The 23,679-nt window shown below is 31.6% G+C and overlaps 1 protein-coding gene across 2 annotated transcripts; it reads right to left on the bottom strand.

Moving 5' to 3' along the window:
* Positions 1 to 304: 304 nt before the first annotated feature.
* On the bottom strand, positions 305 to 23,679 carry LOC135143074 (unconventional myosin IC). 2 transcript variants are annotated; one of them, XM_064074920.1, is made up of 14 exons: positions 23,359 to 23,679; positions 4,690 to 4,822; positions 4,450 to 4,565; positions 4,323 to 4,393; positions 3,669 to 4,060; positions 3,415 to 3,615; positions 3,101 to 3,360; positions 2,872 to 3,041; positions 2,636 to 2,790; positions 2,301 to 2,583; positions 1,388 to 2,244; positions 1,005 to 1,321; positions 844 to 940; positions 305 to 790 (listed from the first exon to the last, which is right to left on the bottom strand). In XM_064074920.1, the coding sequence occupies exons 2-14, from the start codon at positions 4,813 to 4,815 to the stop codon at positions 776 to 778; spliced, it is 3,060 nt and encodes a 1,019-aa protein (XP_063930990.1). In that variant the 5' UTR covers positions 4,816 to 4,822; positions 23,359 to 23,679; the 3' UTR covers positions 305 to 775. The 2 variants fall into 2 exon arrangements, with proteins under 2 accessions (XP_063930990.1, XP_063930989.1); XM_064074919.1 differs by lacking the exon at positions 23,359 to 23,679 and adding an exon at positions 7,157 to 7,264.

The raw sequence follows: 23,679 nt of genomic DNA, 5'->3' as shown, positions 1-23,679 counted from the left end.
AAGTGTTGTAATAGGGTCCATCCGACGAATGGTTTTCTAAACATGTCAGGACCTCTAGAATACGAAACAGTAGGTTTCCTATAAGTATACTTAAGTAGGTACAAGAATATTGTCTGCATTCGTTAGTTTTAGATGTACTTAAACAAGTCTGGCATCATTTTTATTTGATGGCTAGTCTAACAAAACTCTTTAAATTAATACTGATGCACGGTTAATGGTGTTAATACCTATTGATTCAATTATTTTAATTTAAATCTGGAAAGCTTGTAAAAGGAAAACTGATGAATTAAGTTAAAAAAACAGAAATATTTAAATATGTATAATATGTATAACAGTTATGTTAAAACTAACAAATGTAACTTTAGACAACTCAAAATAAATATATTTTTAAAAGTGGGCAAAAAATCAACAGCGAATTTAATATCACATTATAATGTTAAAATTTATCTTCAGTGGTAGATGTCAAAATAGTTACCTAATCGTTTTTAATCACATGGTATAAGGCTAAAAGGCTTGAAATGTTCCTGTAATTTAAATTACAAATTCAAAATATCAATACTAGACATATTTCTAACCTAAGATAACTATGTTAAGCAATTTCTACGATTTTTGCCCCACTCTGTTTCATAATCAATATACTCGTACAATACAATATTAAATACTGATTACAGTCTTAATGGCACGTAAGTACTAAGTTAAAATTTCATTTATGTGAATCCGTGTTAAAATATGATATTACTAAGAGCCTTCGATATTCAGTTCATCTTGACGATAATTATTGGGAAGCCATCTGGAAGGGTAAACAAATTAAATACAAGTATTAGAATTATTGCATACACGTACAATCAGCAAATGTCCAGTTTTATCTTTGTGAATACTTTCAGAATTTCCAATGATCACGTCTATGGTACCTCGCTTACCTTTCATAGAGTGTTCAATTCTACAAAAAAAAAAAAGAAAATAATTTATCCTATTCTGACTCGTGAGACAGCAGTTTTACATACGGGGTTTTATCATATATTGTCAGAAGTCCTGGATTATCGGTGATGTTAATAATATGTGTCATAGCTTCTATAATGTGAGGAACTTCCAGGATTAAATCTCCTTTGTCCTTTTTCATCAGGTCTTCCGGGATTCTCACCAATAACATTTTGTCTACATTTGGAGTAACCACAAAGGTTAGCTTATTCAATGGCAGCGAGTGCTTTATTTTCGGTGCGTTTTTTATTTCCAACAAATACAAATTCTTTTTCGTTATTAAAATTACTCGCTCACGAGGCTTGTAACCATGCCTATCGTATTTCATAACACTGGAAGCGTACTAAAAATGTTTAAAATTTTGTTAAATTATTCATCAAATTTATAGTATTGATTTATATTAAGTTACCAGTTCTTTTTCTCCGTTCAGGATTGTCCCATAATTCTGCTTCGGTACCGAATCCGAAACTCTATCATTTTTAAACCAATGTGGAATACTGCTTTGGTAACTATTTTTCTTGTCCTTGAAAAGTTTTTCGGCCAAAACTTTAAGACGTAGTTGAGCTTCTCTCTCAGGGCTTAGTTTGCGACGATAGATACGCGACAGATGTGCTCCATAAAGCCTTTCTAAATATCGTGATGCTTCTTGACAAACATGGGGACATGGTGGCCATGTTCTATTCAGAATATCCTGCGGCAGACTTTTCGACAAACGGAGTAACCACTGAGCTTTAGCAAGTTCTAAAAATGCTCTGTTCTCTGAGGTTGCAGGACCGTTCCTGGTAATGAAACCATGTATAAAGTTTCTTAGTACATTCGCTGCCTTTCTTCGCTTTTTAGCGCGGCATTTGGCTATGAATCTTCGGATGTACTTCTGCATGATAACTGAAGCCTCTTTCATTTGTTTGTATCGCCTTCTCTGGAGAACACCTTTCCAAGATGCTTGAATAATTGAAGCCAAGTCGTGTTTTTTGGCTTGAAAAGCATCTTCGGTGTAAAAAAGTGTCTTAGGATATTTTATAAATATCTTGGTTTTGCCCATTTTATATTCGTCACCTTCATAACCAAGAGCACAGACCAGAATTTGAACTCCCTCTTTGGCGCTGCCGTGATAATGTGGCCATGTCTGACTCGATAGACTCTTGTATCTTTCCAAAAAAAGACTATATTCACGACGGTAAGCAAAGCCAGCACGGCGTACTCGTAAATTCTCCATAAGACCTAGATAGGTTACTTGATGACCAACAAGTTGTTCATCAAAAACTCCTATAGTTATATTATTAGTTATATATTGTTTTTAATAGAAAAGTGAACTTTTATACCTGACTTTTTTTCGTCATTGGGTTTAATGCACCTAATATAAGAAGGTTCTTTATCCATCAATATGTGCATCAAATTATTAAGTGAGTTCTTGAACTGAGTAATCGCTGTTTCCGGACGTTTCTTGCTCTTCTGTTCCTCTTTCAAAAATACCGACTGGATGATATTGTTCGACGACTTCGACATCGTTTCTCGCAAATCACGGAAAAGCAAGTCGTTATTTTTTTCCAAGAATCCTTTAACATTGTAGGTAACGGCCCCAGCATAATGAATTAAACGAAATTCCTGCAAAGTAATTATTAGGCAGTGCGTTATATTGTACCAAATTTAACAATACATCTCTTCCCATAATCTTCTGGAGTTTAACATCGGCTTTTTTATGACTGACGAAGTGATTGTGGTAACTTAGATTTTTATCTAGTTTGGTTAACATCGTCATATCTGTGGAATCTCCGGGTCGTAGGCATTCTTCGTCCATGAAAGCAATAAGTCCTAAAAATATGGGTTAAGAACTGACTAAGTTTTCATGAAACATAATAAAATTAATGTACTATAAGTGGATCTTCAAATTACCTTTGTGTTTTTCCTCAATCAAGTCACAGATAACTTTATTATCAAAATATTCAATATTTTGCCATTCAATTCCTTCCTTCAGATATTCTTCTTGCTCCGACTTTAGAGTAAGTTCGATAAAGAGCTGTTGCAACTTTTCGTTGCAAAAATTGATGCACAACTGTTCAAAGCTGTTTTATTGAAATAGTTTTATTAAAATTTTATACCTCTGAAATTCTATTTCACTTACCTATTCTTGTCAAAGATTTCGAAGCCATATATATCCAAAATACCCATAACATTGTAGCTTCTCATATCTTTAATTTTCAATGAAGAATTGAGACGGTACACCAACCACGAGAAAAGACGGTCATACACAGCTTTTGCTAAAGCATCTCTTGCATAGATAGCTAATTCACGACTCAGTGGTGTTGTTACAACATCCCTAATTGTTTCAATAGTACGATTGGTTAAGGCATTTTTAAGATCCTCGGCGTTACATCCTAATAGCTAAAACCAATAAAAGTAGAACATCTTGACGTTTATTTTAAGGCAACAAGATACCTCGCTAATAGTTTCGATTAGTTCAGGTTTCACAATTTGGGCAATTCCCTCTTCTTCAGAAAAACCTACGTTACCCAAGTGTAAAATTGCAGCTGTAATCTGAAACATTTCGTCTTGCTCCTGTTTGTTAAATTCAATTATCGTCAGAGCATTTCGTACAGCCTCATAGCCTTTTTTATCATCGATACCATTTCCTTTACTCTGAAAACAGAAATGCTCTATGCTCTAACTCCCAATAAACTTTCGTAACTTACTCCGTTGGATAGGTAATAATATGAATCTAAATCTCTCTTCAAATTAAGACGCCCTAGTTCTTGATCTTCGGCACCTAGCAGAAGTTGGTAGAATACATGAAAATTTCTTTCACCCGGGACCTGGCTGATTATGCGTGATTTTTCTAAGAGGTAGTTTAAGATATTTCCACCGGATGGATTTCCTTCGTAATTGAACTGGATGTCCATGTATTTTCCGAATCTACTGGAGTTATCATTACGATTCGTTTTTGCGTTTCCAAATGCTTCTAGAACTGGGTTAGATTGAAGTAGTTTGTCCTTTACTTTTTCTACATCTCCTCTGCGATCGGTGACCTCAGCTATATATTGAAGGACTTTTTTTGACGCTTCAGTTTTTCCCGAACCAGATTCTCCTACAGTAGATAATATTAATTTGTAATTATCAAAACAATTTTATTGGAAATATATGAAACTCAACTCAACACTTCACAGTTCAGTTATATTAGGTTGTCCATGATGGATGAGATATAAAAAATATGTGTATCTTTTCAAAACTAAATAAATGAGTTGCCGAACTGTCCGCGTAATGGTTGCGTATTTTAATATATTTTGCAACAAGTGTTTTGAATTATGACAATAGATACCCACTCAAAGACGAGAAAACGAATTACCTACCGGAAATTAAAATACATTGTTCTCTGTTCTCATTTTTCAGGGATCTGAAGGCAGTGTCGGTAATGGAAAATCTGCGAAATAACTTGTTACTTGAAATAACGCTATTAATACGCATATTTCAACTTACACATGAGGAGGAACTTCAAAAAAGTGTTTGTTGTGATAGGCTTTAACATCTTTTGGTCCGTAGATGTCGAGTTGCTTGTAGGGGTTAACTGAGATCAGTACTTGTCCAATGTAGGTCTAAAAAATATATACATGAAATATAGGGGGTAAATTGTTTATCGCTGTTATGAAAGTGGACTTAAAAACATCGCTCTTTTTCGCACTGATGTTTGTTTTAGAAATCCGTGTTCGGTTTACTTACATAAATTAAATTTTCTTTAAATCTCTTGTGTAAATTATCAATAAAAACTTCCTCGCTTTGGTAATCTTCTAAGAGAACAGCGTCTTGAACTCCTACACGGTCTCTGTCTTGGAGATGGGTCTCCATGACCAATCTGTAAAAATTAGTGTTTTAATGTGCTGTACCATTGAATCATACATTTTTTTTATATATATAGAAAAATATTATCTTCAACTTTGTTCTTAATATTCATAGGAACCAGTATCCAGCTTTTTCTGTGCCTTAAATAAAGATCAGGTTTGTATGTACCTACTAAATCTTGAATTTATTGCATATTTTGCTTTCATAAATTAGTTTTCGTTTTAAGAACTGCAATTAACTTATTTAGAAATGTAAACATTTTGTATTATTTCTTCCACTTATAAATTAGATAACAAGCGAAAAACAGAAAAAACCTATCACATTAACTCTCTTTCACCTATTATAAATTTGCACAACTGTAGTTTGGTGCTTGAAAAACCACTGTTCACGTCGAACAATTAGCTGATAATAATACACTTTGGTTTTATAGTGGAAGATAAACTTTTAAGGACAAGGTACACGTAACGAAAATTAATATTCTTTACAATATAGAAATTATACATTTTACGTTATCACTGAAGCCTGTACTGAGTTGATTTGCATGGTAAAAGCTTTGCTTATGCAAAATATGTTACTTTGTAAAATAACACGGTTGAACTTTAGTTGTAAGTCATTCGTTATCAGATCGCCAAAATTTTGCGATTTTGCGATCTAAAAAACATCTAACAAATAATAGTATGACAGGAATTCGTAAGGTAGCATTCCTAGCTGTAGTTTTAAATAATTATTTCAATGTTTTGACTTCTTTTGATATTGAGCCTAAGGTTAATTGTTACGTTGCCATATAAAATTTCGTCAAAACGCTTTAGCAACAACATATGACAATCAAATAACGCAACTGATCATAATCGCTCTTTTTTGTAATCATAGTGTACATTAGTTAAGTACTTATAGAAACATATTAATCATATGCAGTACCTCTGTTACGTGTAAATGTAGACGTGAAATCATAACTAGGTAAATCCAAGCAGTGTAACAGACTGTACTTATTTGCACTGTGTGTTTGGCTTGGCCAAATATAGAATATTGTTGCAATAAATAATGAAATTTCATGTTTCATTTCGTTTATGAAATTATTGCAGTGTGTTACCCGACTTTTTACAAACTCGGAAGCGTTCAGCTGACACAATTTTAATTTATTATTGACAAGGCATAATTCTTTAACATGAAGATATGCTAATATAATATTCAATCGATATAATACTTATTATAAGATAAATAGTTACATTAGACGATGTTTAAGTTGTATGTATGAAATATTTACTTCATGATTACGTTCAAATACTTATTTAAAATTGCGATTGTCGAACTGACAGCTGGGTCGGAAGCTTTGTTAGTTACACTATTGATTAATGTACAATTTAAATAATAATACTATTGGGGTAGATAACAGTGGTTATAAGACAGTCTGCTTTGTCCATGACATTATCGAACTGATAGAAATGCGGTCATTTATTTTAAGTAGAGCAAAAAAATTATGAATTAACAAGAAAATAGGCTGTCTATGTAGCTCGTCTCATAAATATTATTATGTTTTGAAAAATAACATACCGTAAAAAACTGAAAGTATGTGATGGCCTGGCGTTTTAATAACTTTCCATTATGTATATATTTGTACTTAAACCAGTGTTATACAGAAAAAAAGAATACGTAGGTAGGTATTATACATGGTTTTTTTTTGGCTATGATACCATCTCACAATTTTTAATCAGTATTAATTATCTTTAAGCCTAGACAGGTATCAACAATAGATGATTGATACGATAAGACGATAATAAAAATGATTCAACGAATACATTTTTTAGATGTTTCTAAACGCAAATGTGGATATAAATCTCTGTAAAACATTATTCATCATTAATAAGTGGATAGAATTTACTGCTGCTACTCAGCGATAAAAATGCTGTTCTAGTAGCAATAAATGCTTTTAACTCGTGGTAGCAATGAACAAGCATGTGAACAAGTAAATGCGAAGAATACATTATTATTACTGGCTTCCCAGTGTCCCTCAAAAATAATCAATTTCGGCGTGTACTTTATTAATTTTATCTAGTAATCTCTTATATAAATTTTTGTGATATCAAAATTGGTTTGCATTACCGAACAATGTTATCACGTCATTATGCATTAACGATGGAATTCAGGAATGTCGGAGTCGTTTTCTTTTTCAAATTACACATTTTTCACAATTTTATACATGCATGACTTGTCTAGAAAATCATTCAGTGAAAAAAATTACAGGACATCAAAAAGTAAGTTAAGGGAATGTTTATTCATTATAGACAAATGTGATTTTTTGTATATTTATGAGTTTCCCTAATGTAAATATAAAAAAACTTAAGCTTACCTTTACATTTAATAAATTTAGGACATGTAAGAGCACTGGTGTTATTTCTGTTGGGAATAATTTTACAGACTGTTTTACTGCACAAGTATTATTTGTGATAAGCTCTTATCGTGGTTATCGCGATAAGCGATGACACAACTTGTGGATAACTTGATCGGTTTCATTGAACTGTTTTGCATTTAATGAAACAATCAATCTCTATCAAAATATTTTTTACATAAGATCATTACTTAATCAGTTAGTTTTTATATAATAAAGTATTTATTACTACTTATTCTTATTGTCACTAGACCTTATCATTTATAACTAATAATATGCGTTTCAAGCTTTTTACTAAACACACACAGTCATGAATTCTAAAAAAAATGAAAAATTTTAGAAACCATATTAACATGCATGCAGAAATCAATTTAATCAAAAAGAGGGTTGAAAAAAAATCACTTTGCATATCTGTCGCTGTCTGTTAAATTCTACAAAGTGTAAAAACAATTAGCACAAATATAAAAATAGAGATATATACTTAAGTGTGCTTTTGATATAAAGATAAAAGATAAGTATTAAAACACCGGTTAAGTAATCTGCAAGAAGTAAAAACTACACTGATTAATTCTTCATATAACAAAATATATTTAAAAAAAATAAATGCTTCACTTTTTTATCTATGCTAAAATAAGAATAGGATGAATAAAGGCTTAGAGAAAAAGTTGTCAAAAATGTGTGCATTTTTTTTTATTTTATGCCTGCTTTCAATATGACTTTAATTGTTGGCTTGGTAAGAATTTTTAATCAAATTTCAGCTATATTGTTGCGAAATATATAATTAATGATTTTTATGTTTATTGTTGCTTCACAATCCTAATGATAAATTTAATCTCTACTTTACACAAGTTGTGTATATACACCGGGTTATTACTTTTATTTACTCGGCAAAATTATTATTAAACGATGTCATTATTGTTTGCAAAAAGGAACAGACAGTTTTAGTTTTATCGATTACACGATAATCTTGAAGTATATATAAAATTTTTCACAACTACTCTAGTGGTTTTGGATCTCGCCGACAGACACATAGATGGATAGGAAAGAGAAATCAACATTTTGGTATTTTACAAGCTGTGACATATCAAGAAAAAATCAAATTAAACATTCACTAAAATGAATGTCATAATACTTCGATGGAAAATACGAAAATACAATTTTTCTTCTATGTGTCGTCTATTACTTAGCAAAAACAACTATCTCCGAGAACCTATACTCAGAAATGTTATTAGATATACCTAAAGAAACCTAGTTATAATCACCGCCGGACAACTGCCTATAATCCTCTGTCACAAAAGTACATTTGTTTGCCGCCTACGAATTTACTAACTATTGAAATACAACACTCTAGTTACAGCATTATTGTCGAGGTCACACACAAACTGAAGGAAAGATTTGCTATTTAAATGGTTGAAACAACGAATTATCTTCAATAAGGAAATTTTTACTGCAAAATAATTAGAACAGTTTCCGTGGTTACCAAGTAAGGACGATTTGAAATACATATCCTTTTTAATAATTTTCAATTTCTTCTAGTATCTACTCATTGAGAACACTTTGGTCTTACGCCGGTGATGATTCATGCGACTGAGCGACGGAGCGCTAAAGAAACGCCTGGAAACGGAAGTCGCGAATGGGATTCCGGAGAAGTCCAGAAGCGGTGACGTAGGCGTTTCGAGAAGGACCGCGTGCTGTTTAAATAGAGTCCACCTTCGATGAAGATTATTATTCAGCTAGTGGAGTCAAGAGCGTCCAGTGAAATTCGCCGGAATAATTTTTGTACATAATCGCTGCAATAGTTAGTCGTGTAAATACGAGTTATTAAGAAATAAATTCTTTAATTTTAACCTACACCGAATTCAATCACCCGTACAACGTAACAATATATTTTGTAATTCTATTGGAAAAGTTAAGTAAAACACAATGGTTTCTGCAATCTTTTTTCTCCACAAAATTCGGTGATTTCGACGCCTTATTTTAGATAAAAATAGTTTTTATCTAATTTTTGAGTGGATAAACTCATTGTGATCAACAATAAGATAACGTACGAAAATCCTTTTTCAAAATATTGCTGAGACGTTCGTCTCGACTGCAACGAAATTCAAATATTTCTTGAAACATCGCATTTAAATGATAATTGTTTTCTATATGTGTCTCTATTTATTTAGAAGATGTTCGAAAAATTTAGTCTCTAAATATTTTTTCGGTTATTTAAAATATTTTGAGAGCACACAAAAAGTTCGTGATTAATTAAAAAAAATGAAATAAATACGGTATTTGTTCTGCTTTAGAAGTGAGCAAATTTCTAAGTAAACAACTTCATAACTTTTTTAAAGTACCTCAGAATTTAAACAACGTGATCTAATCGGTGATCTTTATAAAAAGTAGCAACAAAAGGCTATTGTAGAGATTCCGAAAATACCGAACATTTTTTTGCAGAACCCCATGTACCTATATGCTATAATTGATACAAATATTCCGTCTTAATGGAATTATTACATAATTGCAATTCAAATACAATATTTTTTCGATTTGTAGCATGGGCTGTGGTTTAGAGTGGAACACAAAATGAAAAAACAGATTGAGATATTATTTGACCACAATGATTTTTTTTTTTTATTTACAGAAATTTTACTAAAATACTTTATTTATTACTTAACAACTTTAGTAAAAACCTATATACCTAAGGTAAATGATTTATTAACCATAATTTACAATTTTAATCAATATATCATAGTTGGAATCATGCACTGCAAAACTCTAGAACAGTTAACTACCTATACTACCTATGTTATATGAATCGAAATAAGTTACTTATTTATTAACACTACTAGGATTTTTTAGCATCGCAAATCTAGTAATTTTGTTCTGGCGCACCTGTATAATACGTATATCTAAATTAATTGGTCACATCGTGCCACTTTTAAAAATCTTCTGCGAACATAATATGAGAGCTGCATTTCTTTCATCAGGTTTAATTTTAATTTTATTTTATTAAAATGACTAATGCCGTCGAAATTTTTCAGTACGGTTTTATTTTAAAAGATTAAAAGCTGATATCTCAGGCAATGTCACTGTTTATGGCCACATGTTTTATACTAATACCATTTTAAGTTGTAGATATCTAGATACTATCATTCAAGGAAAAGCGACGTCATGAAATTATTTTACCTGCTTTTGAGCGCAGCTACAATCAGTCAATTGTTTCAAGATAACAAACAATTTAACTGAAGATACTAGGTAATAAATTTTTGTAACTATATGAAATAAGTATAGTTATCTCAAAATCCATTAATTGATTTAATGGATTTTGTGGTTAAAATTAGGCACTAATTATTGCACTAACTATAAAATGTTACCTATTTTAGATATCTCCTACTCTACGCAGGCACCTGTCAGATAATAATAATTTACCAGTCACACATTGTAATTTTAAAACTGATGTAATTTTACAGTTACATGAGAATAGAACGTTAGTACTAGAGCTTAATTTTATTTTGTATTTATTTAATTAATACCTACCATTCATTTAACACTACTTCAAACTTGAAAAATCATTGTTTTCTTTAATTCGAAAGTAAAATAATTGATTGTGAGATTTTTGTTGGAGTATACTTGGTAACAATACTAATATTATATTCCCAGGCAAACTATAATATAATTAAGTGTATATGACTAGAAACATCGAGACAGGCTTCAGTCTAGGTCACCATATTGCTATTAAGGAGTGAAAAATGCCTTTCCCGCCAATTCGTTAAAATTCTTATTATTTATAATGTATATGATTAAATTAGTGACTTGATCAGTATAACATATAAGTATATCAGAAGAGCTTGCATACGTTTTTAAGTAAGTATATATGATGCAATTGAATCAAACGAGAAAATTTCTTTACTTTTCACTGAATAATTCTCACATAGTAAATTCATTTAGTTTTTTGTTTAACCTTACATATATGTCTTGCTATTATTACACTATGTACTTATATTTATCCCATACTTATGTATAGCCTATCATATCAGGCCTCATTAACGAAATACCTAAGATGGCGAGAGGTAGTAGTGGGCGGGATATGATTTTTTTTTTGTTATTTAAAAATTTATTATTAAATAACATTAAAGTCTGCTAATATCCCTTATACGCGTAAAGGTCTAAGCGTCTTGTTTGACTTCACCTTTTCCTATACCTACAGTGTTACCGAAAGTTGCTTTCAAAGTTATTATCCAAAATTTTTAATAATGTCATTTAAGGAAAATATTTACAAGCTTTGCACAATTACTTAAAAATTTAATAAGGTTTAAGCTATTATGTCGTAAGTTCGATAAGTTTTATCTTTTGTGTGATCCTCATTGCACAGCGATAATTTATCAATATCACTTAAGTAATTGTTATTAAAAGTGTTATAAATGTTTTAAGCTAAAACTCGTTTGTACAAAATTTATATGCTTCCTCACTTTACTAAATGAAAGATGCCAGGTATATAATACAATCGTTTCTAGGAAAAATATAAAATATTCAATTTAAATTTTTCTAATTTAATCTAATCTAATCAAACCATTGTATTATTAAGTACACAATACTAGCATTTTATTTCAATGAAACCGTTCAAAATCGTTTATCATGTGTATTATCAGAAACAACTTTGGTGAAAGAAAATGTTTTACAAGAAAATATTATTTTTTATTAGATAAACGTATTTATTATACAAAGAGATTAATTATAACTAAATTTGCTGGCGACATAAATTTTCCCTAGCCATTTTTGATTATACATAACAAGTAAAATTTTGCTGAACTTATTTCTCTCGTACTTCTATTTTAAATCTTGTATCATGACCTTCTTGTAATAATTAAGTTATAGAATAAGAATTTTCGTAACTTCTGCGCCATGCAATCATTTCTCCGTAAAAAAATGGTGGAAGGTGGTTTCGACAAAACTTCCCTCGCACCTGAAGTACAGTGAAACATACCCAGCATTTTCGAAAAACTATTAAATTTGATGTTGCGAATTTAATTTTTTTTATGAGAACCCCTATAAGTTAAAACACTTGTAAAGAAGCATGCTACGCGAATGTTTCAAATCTGTTTTTACTTTACAAAATTTTATGATGACGTTATCAACATTTTTGCAAGGACACGTATATCAACTTGGATTGGTGCAGTATTGTATTCCCAAATTTTTTGTGAAAATGAGGTGAGCCGTTCCTGATTTAATCAATGAAATAAATTAACTCATTCATTTTTTTTGAGTCACTTATATAAGCAAATTTAAAAATATGACAAATCACAAGTAAAAACTCATCGTATTTTGCACTTTTTAGCTAAAATTTATTCGGCAAAATTTTGAGATGACGTTATTATTTTTTTGGGAGAGAATAAACGAATAAATTTTGCTTAACGATTTACCATGATTACGATAACAACCTTGAATTTTTCGAAAAATTCTGGATGTGCAGGGTGAAAATTCGACACGGACTCGTACACCACATGTGCAGGAGTATCTTATTTTATAAAATTAAAAAAATTTACTATTATATATTTTGGAGATGACATCATCCCATTGGTGGTGGGGATGATTAGCCAAATTTTAGCTGACGTTTAACCACCTACATAATATTTCTAGTACACACAACAAAATTTGACAATAATCGGTCCGGTAAAAATGGCTGCAGACACCAGACAGACAGTCAGACAGTCAGACGGGAAGTAAAAAGTATTCCTCATATCTATTAAATTAGACATTCGTGTATGATAAATGCTAATAATAATTCCCTACGGGCAGATGGTCCGGTGTTTACGTCTTTCAAACTGGCTAACTTTCGCCATTGTGAGGATTTCTCACCTTATACTTATTTTTATTATACATCGCGGTGTACGAATTACCAAAAAATGAGTAACATTTATTTAAACACCATTAATTACGTCACCTCAAATAGTTATTCAATAAATCGCATTTAAAAATAGATCTTAATCCAGTACTATGAGTGTTAGCTTTTAACAATACATATACCACACATCTTACAGGGGTTTTTTCTCTTACATGAAATTAAAAGTGGTACTAAAAGTAAATTTAAAAACAGCAAGATACAACTAATTACATCACTCTAAAAATTAGCCAGGATGACTGAACCAAGGAAGTCCGAAAAAGAGGGAGGTAAAATTTTAGTTTTCATGTTATAGCATGAGGATTGGAGTTGGGAGGTTTGATCACATGCTCTTCAGTGACAGTCGAAGTTTTGTTTTAATTGTGGAAAATAAGTGCGTTGCCCTGAGACCGAAGCTGTGCTGTTCGGTACACAAAGCCATCTGTGAAACATGGTGAAGGTAAAAACTTTTTTACATGGGGAGTGTTTTCCGTATGAGGATAAGGATTCGCACTGCTCTTCCGCATAGGAAAAACTGTAGACGAAAAATTCATTCATGACTGAATGAATTACATCTTACATCAGAAGATGAAAAATTAGATACGGAGTACCAGAGGGCTCTATCCTTGGGCTCCTATTATTTATTTTATATGTAACTGACCTTCCACAATCAGAAAAAATAATATAATGTTTGCAGACGACATGAGCTGCACTCCTAAGGTCAAAATAATAACTAACAGTATAATAATAATAAACGTGATTAAAATCTACAATAAACTTTAATGCTTCGCGGAAAATACGAGTAATAAAATAATGTTTAAACATATTAGTAATTACCGCAGTTATTTTACCAGAAATAGTGATAGCTTTAGAATATTGAAAGAAATTTTGTTTATATGAGCATCAAGTTTTTCCAATTTTCTATAATATAAATACCACATTTTGAAGAGTTCCAAACAAAAATTCGAAAGTTTTTTATTGAAAATACCTTCCATTCTGAAGTTGAATATTTTAACTATGACATGAACAATGATTGTTTTGCAATAGTGATTGTGACGTACCGTAACAAGCTTTAGGCAAGATATTATTTTTATTACCACTGTCATCATCATGATTACATTTTCTGTTATATTGCACATAAAATATTTATACGTCTGCTCATATCAAAAAGTTGATGGCGGCATTCGAATAATTTATTAATCAAATCTTACTGAACAATACACCTTAATATAACTACATGTGATAATTAGACGCCCCAAAGCATCCCCCTTGATTTGGTCATTATTTATTAAAATATTTTAAAATAAATAATTATCACTAACGTTTTTAAAGATATATGATCACATTTATGCGGTTTGTTTTTACAAGTGTGTCTAGTTTCTATAATTGGATGCTTTCACAAAAAGCAGCTACATCTTACCATGTATAGTTAAAACGTAAAATTGCATTCCACTTAAATAACAGATATCAACATCGCTGATATCATATTTAAATTACTCAAAATTAATTTGTAACATGCACTATTGCGTCCATGAAAATTTCTACGAATGAACAAGGAGAAAGCTCTGTATGGTATCGAATTCACAATGATTTTTTTCAAATGCTGTTTCGATACATATTACAAATATTAGACAGTTTGTACAAATTCTGTGTGATTAACTGATTACTATTAACTTACAGCAGCACTACATGATAACTTAAATGTGTTTATTTCACCCGATAAATTAACATCACTTCACATAATATTTTGACAAATTTTTGGCAGCTTTGGCTAACGGATCGCCAGCATCTTTAAGGAAAAAGTTCGTCATCTAGCAATACTAATCTGAAATTGGTTGTACATAAAATTACATGAAATTCAACAAAAGAATTTAGTCACTGTTTTGAGTTTCAATAAACTAAATATCCTTTACAAGTGTACCATTCTTTCACCACTCTTTGTTTTTTTTTCAAAAACTAATTTTTAATATAATTTAAGATATACAATTTTATACAAAAGAGTAATAGGTACGTTCCATCTCATGTAGTTTTCGAAAATTTTTCATTTATTTACTTATTGCACCTAGTGGAGTTTTGCAGCAAAAAAATAATCATTTAATTTAACAAAATAAACAGGACATCGTCGATATTGGCATTACTGCTAGTAAATTAAGAGATTATTTATAGTTAAAGGAAAATTAATCCTGAGTAACTTTATGTAATTTCCGTTAATTAGGACTAAATTAAATTAGGTTTTTTCTTTCGTAAACCTATCATTAGTAGGCGACAAGCGTAAACTGCCTAATAAGTCATGCAGTAATAAACAAAGTTATATTTTGTATTTTGTGACATACACAAGCCGCCAAGATGGGAGTCCCTTTGTTTTTCTGAAAGTACAATACAAATAACTTTTAATTTTTGCAAGAATAGAATAGAAAATAAAAAATTTGCTCCAAATAAATCTACATAAATCGAAAAAATGAAAAAACTGTATTTCTGCCACAAACAACGGATCTGCACAAAACTATTTTTATCAACCTTGTCTCTAACATTAGTAAGACGGAAAATGCAAGTAGTCACTCGATGGGTTACATTTGTGTGTCAAATATTGCACACTAGCACACTTATTAACTGAGCCAAGCTAGTGCAGTGGCTGGGAACAGCTACTTCGCAGACAAGAGCCATGCCGGGTTCTGGATTACACTGACACCGCCCTTTTTTTAGCGAAGATTGTCGTTCGTCTATACTGCTAAAGAATTTCTAACTTGAAAGGCTGGGTCATTTAATGAAAAACTATAGATTGCAATTTCGACCTCCTTTGCTCTCAACTCAGCATATAAGCTAAATACTTTCGAATGCTAAAATATTTTTGTGTATGAGTTATTTCTCCCATTATTAGTTTCATTCGAAGTGATCACTAGAACCACGTTTTACACTTTCGCTTTTAATATATTTTCGTTTATTGAATTACAAATTAAGCATCAAGCCTAATGTTTCTGCATTGAATACCTAACTAATTTTTTGAAATATTATGTTAAAATACCGTAACGTTTAGTTTTCAATGGGATTTGAATCGTTTTACTATTTTTGAGATGATTTGAGATGACAGATTGGTTCACACAATTGCAGGACAATCAAATTCTAAACTAACATTATGATACACAATATGGGTATTTTGTCTTTGAAGAGAAATTTCGAACACGAAACTTTTTTTAATAAACTGTATTTAATGTTTGAAAAGGTGCAATTTAAATTTTATAGCGAGGATCCTGGGATAGTCGACGTAGCCTAAGACACAAACAGTATACCGGCGGCCTTTCATTCAATATCAATAAAATTGTGTGAAAATGAAGCTAATTACAAAAGTCATAATTTGCAAATATGCTACATTTTTTTGTTGATTTTATTTAATTATTTTGCAAAATTCTTTGCATTGTCCGCACAACAGAAATCAAAACAAAAATTTGAGGTGCTCAAATCGATTTATTAAGAATAGCAAACAAAACCGCTACCTATTACATGTTTGCAGAAACCTAGCATCTGAAGAACTCGAGAAGTAAATGGCAAACTAAAAATGTTTGCTTCTTCATCCATCCATGGTTGGAAAGTACGTCGGCTAACGTAGAGGTCTTGTGCAAAGGTACTTATGTATGGAACAAAAGTTTATGTATATATATTTTGATTCTGTAGTGGTATTAGAGAACAATCAATCAAGTTAACCTGTTACTTATAATATTGTTATAATTATCGGTAATTTAAAATCGGCGTGAGTAAAACTCAATAATTTATTTCTCAGTAGCACTAATTTACACGACGAAACTATACAGCAATTATGTACACAATAATTCCGACTCGACTGGAATGGATTTCACTAGACTCAAATTCTTTCAACATTGAGTGGACTCGACAGGCTTGATTCCGACAGACTCCCTCTTTAAATAATCTTGTGTTCCTCTGGATAATTTGCGACCGCCGCTTCGAGGTTTAAGATATCGAGATCGAGACTTAAGATATCAATATCAAGTAGCCTTTGACGTTGACGTGCCGCACCATGAACAAGCATTAATGAAAATGTCGTGTACAATGTGTTTTGCAACGAATCAAGTTTCAAAATTAAAAGATCAATTGAGAGCTATTTATAAACAACAAAGTTAACAGGGCTGTAACGTTGGCGCTTTCAGGCCACTCCAAGGAAAGTAAAAAGCACGCGTGCCGGAAATTCGACTTCCCCCACCCTGGTGAGTGTGCGAAATTCATCAAAAAATTAGTACAAAAAAATATACACAATCATTTTAATGTGATAAAAATCATTTAGTAATGTGGTATTTTACACCAGAGTAATACTTTACAGACTTTACACTATAGAAACATTTTACATCATAGCAACAGTAATAATAATGATAGGCAGTGAATGAAATTACTTATTTTGACTGTGGCTACAAAAATATTTACTATTACTCAAGTTCACTATCTATATACGTGTTGATAACATATTGAAAATAAGATTAAACGATCTTACATTTGTTGCATTTAAACGTAACATGTACGTATGGCCACCATATTTTATACCACATATGGTTACGGATGAATCATTCTTTACCAGAGAAGATACCTTTAATTCGCACAATTACCACATCAGATCTGAAGAAAACCCATATGCACTTAGCGTATGCCGTTGCCAACATCGATTTGGCAGTAACTTATGGGCTGGCATTATGGGAAATGCTTTGGTAAATCTTTCACCACTTAAATTGACAGGTAACAAAAATATTATTACCTGTGTTGCAAGAGTTACGGCTGTCGGTTCAGAGCGAAAAAACTAGTTTCTAATTATTAAATTAATTACTAAATTATTTAAATATTAATTGAAAGATCCGTTAAAAAAATTTTATGTCGGTTTAATTTATAGTTGAAAATAATAATCTATAATTGTAGCTTTCTAAAAATTGTTAGTTTTTTAATAAAAATAAAAAAGATTATATTAACAATAATTAACTCTATTACAATATTATTTTATATGTTACATAAACACTAAAAAAATGATCACGAAAACTTTTTTAATGAATAAATGCAAAAATGGTTAACAATGAAGTTCTTTCCACTGGAAACGAGGTGTGGTATGGTATACTCATCGTTGTTGCGGAGGTAGGCAGAGCGAAAAACTCGGTTCTCTTAGCACCAAACCCAGTAATAAATAAATCCACAATGGACTGTTTGTTTCCTGATAATATTTTAGTTTGCCTGGAACCAACTGTATTGTGCCACAGACACAATTTCAGACTTATGTCTTTATCTAAATTGTCGGTTTCTTAACTGTCTGATAAACCGTTTGTCGTAGATAGAAAATAGTAAGATTACAGACTGCGCCCTGTAAATAGTGAGTGAGCAAACGCTCACTGGAAATATATACGCAACTTTTTTGAGAGACGAATTACCAACTTTGTTGAAAGATGTTTCTCTGTTTCAAGGGCGTGATATGTGGTTTCAACACCATAGAGCAAAGTAGAAGAAGCTTTGTTTTCAAATAAGCTGAAATTTTTTATACCGTGCAACGATTTAGTTTCATAATTAACATCATTCTCATGCACATTTTCTTATTCTGAAGCTACAACACTAGTCTTACGTGTTCACTTTCCATATCTACATAGTTTAAATAATAATTCTTGTTTTTTAAATTTAGAAATTATAGATTCATCTTCACCTTAGTTAAATGAATGTATTTAACACATAAAATGTTACATTTTGAGTATTTAGTTTTGTAGCAAAAACAGAATATCAAAGCAGTTATGATTTATTAACTGTTTAAAAGTTAATAGGGATCCTCGCTAATTCGACGATTAAGCAAACTGATATTAGCAAGAAAGAACTTCTTGATTCATCTAAATTGATTAGGTCCCTACTCACTTTTGTAGAGTTTAGTCATATGTCTTGGGCTAAAGTTTTCCCTGAGGAACCAACGGTCTTGTTTCACTTCTCCGACTCATCAATCGCAAAATAACATTTTTATCTGGATGCTCTCCTCCTGGAAAACGACGCGACGTGCGTATTCTCTGATTATCGTAAAATGGCACTACTATTTCGCCAATGGACCAAATAATTACTACTAATATTGTATATACATTTTCCCTTTCCTAACAATACATTCAAAGTTCTAGCAGTAAACCTGAGAAAGCGGGTAAAAGGTGTCGTGAGATTGTTTAAATGTAATAGATATAATATTATAATTATCTCATAAATAAGAGTCATAAGAATAGTAAGCTTGTAGTTTTAGTCAAGGAATTATAATTTATGTATTCATGAGGAATATACTGTTAAAATTTGGTACGCATGTTCTGGGACACCAAAAGCCCAAAAGATGACATGACCCAATGTAAAATTCGTAAAAATTTTAGGGAGCCGTTAATTGATGGAAATTTTTAAATGATTGTTTCGACAGGAATTAATTATAAAGAATTTCCTTGTAATACGTACATAACCAAATTATAACACATAACTATAGCTGGCCAATTGACCATAGTAACGAGTAAGTTTTTTGAATGATTTGGAATGTTAAAAATTTAAGACAGAAGGTATTGCTATCATTTCTAAATTTTTCCGATTTTATCTTTTTACATCTACACCTACACACCTAAACACCTGTACTAAATAAACATGGTATGGTATGGTTTGTGGAATGAAATGACTAATAAAGGTTGCTCCTTCCTTTGATTGCCTATTTATACGTTAACCACAATACAGTCATCATGTTGCAGTAATTACAATACTATAATTATAATTGTTTAATTGTCAAATGTTGACCATTTATAGTCACTGTACTTGGGTTTGTGTAGTGGTTTGTGCAACTACAGTTATATGTACACATTCATATGTAGCACAGCGTAAAGCTAACGATATATATTTAAGAAGAATACAGATCAGTTTTGCAACACATTAGTACTCTAACAATACTCATTTACTGTGTGTACATACTGTACTAAACAAGTCCAGCTCTTCGTACATACATTAAGCAACAACACAAATATTTTAATGTGGGCTACAAAAGATACAATGCGTAATAAAGTTGTACAGTAAAAATTCAAATAAAACAATACGTGATCTTTCCATTGTCAGAACAAATAAGTTGAAAATAATACAAAGCGATACTATTATATATACTTATACATACGTATTTTCCATGTTTACTAGAGTGTGGTCTTCACTTACAAAATTAACTCGCTACTTGTATATACGAGGCTATGATGTGTTTCAGGATATTATCCCTATATCTCACTCCCAAAGTTGACAAACTGACATTCTGCAGCTTGTGGGAGCTAGTAGGTACCGACTATGTGAGAGAAATAATTTGTGTCTTCCACCACTTTTTATTCTTCACTTAAAACTTTCTAACGCCGGTACTTACGGTTGGTGCGGTACTGGATAAAATCATGCCAATCAATACAAACAAAAGTTTCACTTCTGATGTAATGAACACTTTTGCTCTCTCGCCATTGCAACTGTACAATAATAGTAGACACGGTTGATGTTTGGATCTGTTAGCTCAAACCTGTTTTGCATTTTGGTAAAGAGCTTGAAACTGAATAATTCCCTAGGTGGCTTTCCAAAAACTGAAACTGAAAATATCACCTTGTACCGGCGATTTTTTCTTGTAGACGTTTGCATTATACTCCTATCTACTACCACTGATAATATGTATACATTTAAATCATACTAGCTACTTCAAGGGAATCCAACTTTTGAAAAACACTTACTCGTACTTCTAAACTTCAGGTAGGTCTAGGTTTCCAGTTTTGTGTGTTGCAGTAATAGACAATAAAAGACTTTATTCTCCTTCCCCCCAAATACTAATCAGTGAAAACCCAACACGTCGTATTTTCGTAGTTACAATATAAGTTAGTCTACGTTATCTTGTGTACCACCACAAGATCTTTATACTTGTAAGTTTGGTTTTCTCTTAAATCCTATTGTATAACATGAAAGTCGTAACTCTCAAAGCGGTTCCATCTTTTTCAAAATGTAAACTAATTACAATGTGTACAATTTTTCAATGCAAAGTAGGTATCTAGCGGAGATCACAATCTACAAAACAAACATGTTTACACGAAATAACTGACAAGAAAGTGAAACTGTTTTCGAAAGTTACTTCAACATTGTGTCTTTGATTTCAACGTGTTTGTAGTGAAGAGCAATGTGCACTTCCACCCATAAAAACTTCTTGATATTGTACATTGTCGGAAACAATTTTGTTGTAATTAATAAACACTACTACGCTGTGGCCATAAGAGTAGCCTTCTGAGTCACATTTTATTGGTATAAATCAGACAATGTGAGTCAGAGTTGAGTCTTTGAAATGTTGACGTGCCACTACAAAGGCTTGCTACCGTTTTCAGATTGCAACTAAAGTATTAATAGTGACAATTTTGTGCTATAAATTGTTTTTAGCAAGGATAAAGAGAATGTCGGCTCTGTGACACAGGTGTGTTTTAATTGAATTGTTTAGGTTAGATGATATGATGTCATCAAGTTTTTGATGGACAGATAACTTCTGATCCATGTTTATTTACACTTCGGCTTATGCAAAATTTCATGTTTTGTAGCTACTCAGCTGAACAAATTCGGACGGAAATGGGGAAGCTAATTTTTCATATACTATCACAATACTTCTCTAACTTATGCTCTTTTAAACAATAACGTGTTTACTGCTGATTAAAGAGCTTATTGCAACATTCTCAAAGAATAAACTCTAGTGCGTGTTCGCCTCAATTAAGGATGAAATTTCATTATTCATGTATCTTCCATGTAAGTTCCAACATACGATGCGCATTGTGTATATTTCCACGTGTGATATATACTATACTATCCTCCATCTAAGTATTTTCCCGTATTAAAAATCTGGACATTGTTATATCAGAACTTAAAAATAGGATTCGTTTTTCGCGAGGGGAACACTGTCCACGTCTGTTTAAATTTGGATCTGGATAAATTTTGATTATCGGTTTTCCATGCTTACGACAACCTTTGAACATTTGTAAGATTTCACCGCATTTGGTTTTGCAGTTTCAGAGTTAAATGCTAAAATATAAAATATAGTTATAAAATTCCGAATTTTTTTCAAAAATCTGGACGTTTACGGTCAATCACACCTGTATAAAATTTAAATAAATTTGCTATAAACAATTTTGAGGTGACGTCATTATGTGGGAATCATTAGACGCATTTTGGTTGTGTTTTACAATTTACACGATATTTAAAAACAATTGGTCCAGTATATAATTTCGGGGATTATTTGTCTAATAAAAATCAATACAGACGACAGACGGCAGACCATCGACGGCAGACGATAGACAATGACAGATATCTGGAAACGGAATATCTATTTTTTCATACTCTAGGGGTCATGAAACATCGAGACAACATGAAAGGGGCCATTCGCCGAATGGACCCCAAAAACTTCCTTACCTTACGGTCGGTAAATAAAAATAACATGTCTCCGTTGTATATTATAATAGTCACAGAAGTTAAAAAAAAAATCTTATGACCCAATGAAGTTAAGTTTTGTTGGTAATAAATCGACTCTCACCATAACATCAGTACAGTTATGATTTCTCTGTATTTTAGTATTATTAGTAATACTATTGCTTGTTTTTTAAATCAAGAATCAAAAAATGATCTATTATTAGTTCAAATCTATAGACAAAGATTGTTGACGGATAAAAATATTTTGTTTATGGTACCATAGCAAACTATTACATAAACCCTATTCTCGCTTACATCCTAAAACAGAGTACACTAAAGCAAATCATAACTCCGATAATATTTGCAGAAAAAAAAATCGAAAATTTTCAGTGTTATGTTTTTATACACAAACAGATGCAGAAAAATGTTTATACCCATTGTTTGATTTTAGTGCAGACCCTTATTAGAACCTAAACAAATATCAATTTTATGCTCTTTTGGTCAAAATTACCATTGCATATAAAATCGATGACAGTTGGCCTCAAACGTAACTCTTACTTTCGTTCAATGAATCCTCAAAATTGATATGTAAAGTATGAATCAAATGTGGTTGAGGTTACATTGTCATAGGCTGACTTAATAAATATTTCACCGGTGAACATTTGAATGTGTCATCGTCAAAGTACTGTTTGTCCTAGATAAAATCTTACACAAAGTCAATATTTTCTCAAAGAAATGAAACACACACCTACAGACAGTATCATGAGATGTATTTTTACTGTGATACATCAGTAGGTACTAATTTAAAAGGAAAAATTATTCAAGATTTTAAACTAAAAAATAAAATAGGTTTTTAAGATTTACATACCATTCGTTTCAAATATAGGTGTATCCAATTGCACACGAATTTACTACCAAGAAACAAAACTCCATATTCGGGATTATCCTAAATACAAGAAATTCACTTGCACACAAACACTAAAAGTGCATTCAAACGTACAAACCGCCTGATGGCGGCGCGTGTCACGCTATTTTACGCACGTGTAGTTGGAAATGTCGCGAGCCTATGTTTAAAACTCGGGCATTGACAGGCAAACTGAATACATATTCCATCGTATATGGAGAGTCGACCAGGTTGTGGCCCCCGTAACACCACCGCATGAACTTTCCTGTCTGAGATGAACGGTGA

The sequence above is a fragment of the Zophobas morio genome, unplaced genomic scaffold (assembly GCF_036711695.1).
Source record: "Zophobas morio isolate AGI-343-1 ecotype UQ-CSIRO unplaced genomic scaffold, CSIRO_AGI_Zmor_V1 ptg000058l, whole genome shotgun sequence".
In the NCBI taxonomy this organism is placed as follows: Eukaryota; Metazoa; Arthropoda; class Insecta; order Coleoptera; family Tenebrionidae; genus Zophobas; species Zophobas morio.
Note: the sequence above shows the minus strand (reverse complement) of the source record. Positions and strands in the feature narration are given on the sequence as shown.

Coding starts and splice junctions, on each gene's coding strand:
- LOC135143074 (XM_064074920.1), bottom strand. CDS start 4,815: ATGGAGACCCATCTCCAAGACAGAGACCGTGTAGGAGTTCAAGACGCT. Junction 4,566..4,689: donor TTAAAGAAAATTTAATTTAT/GTAAGTAAACCG, acceptor TATATTTTTTAG/ACCTACATTGGACAAGTACT. Junction 2,584..2,635: donor AGAAGATTATGGGAAGAGAT/GTATTGTTAAAT, acceptor ATTACTTTGCAG/GAATTTCGTTTAATTCATTA.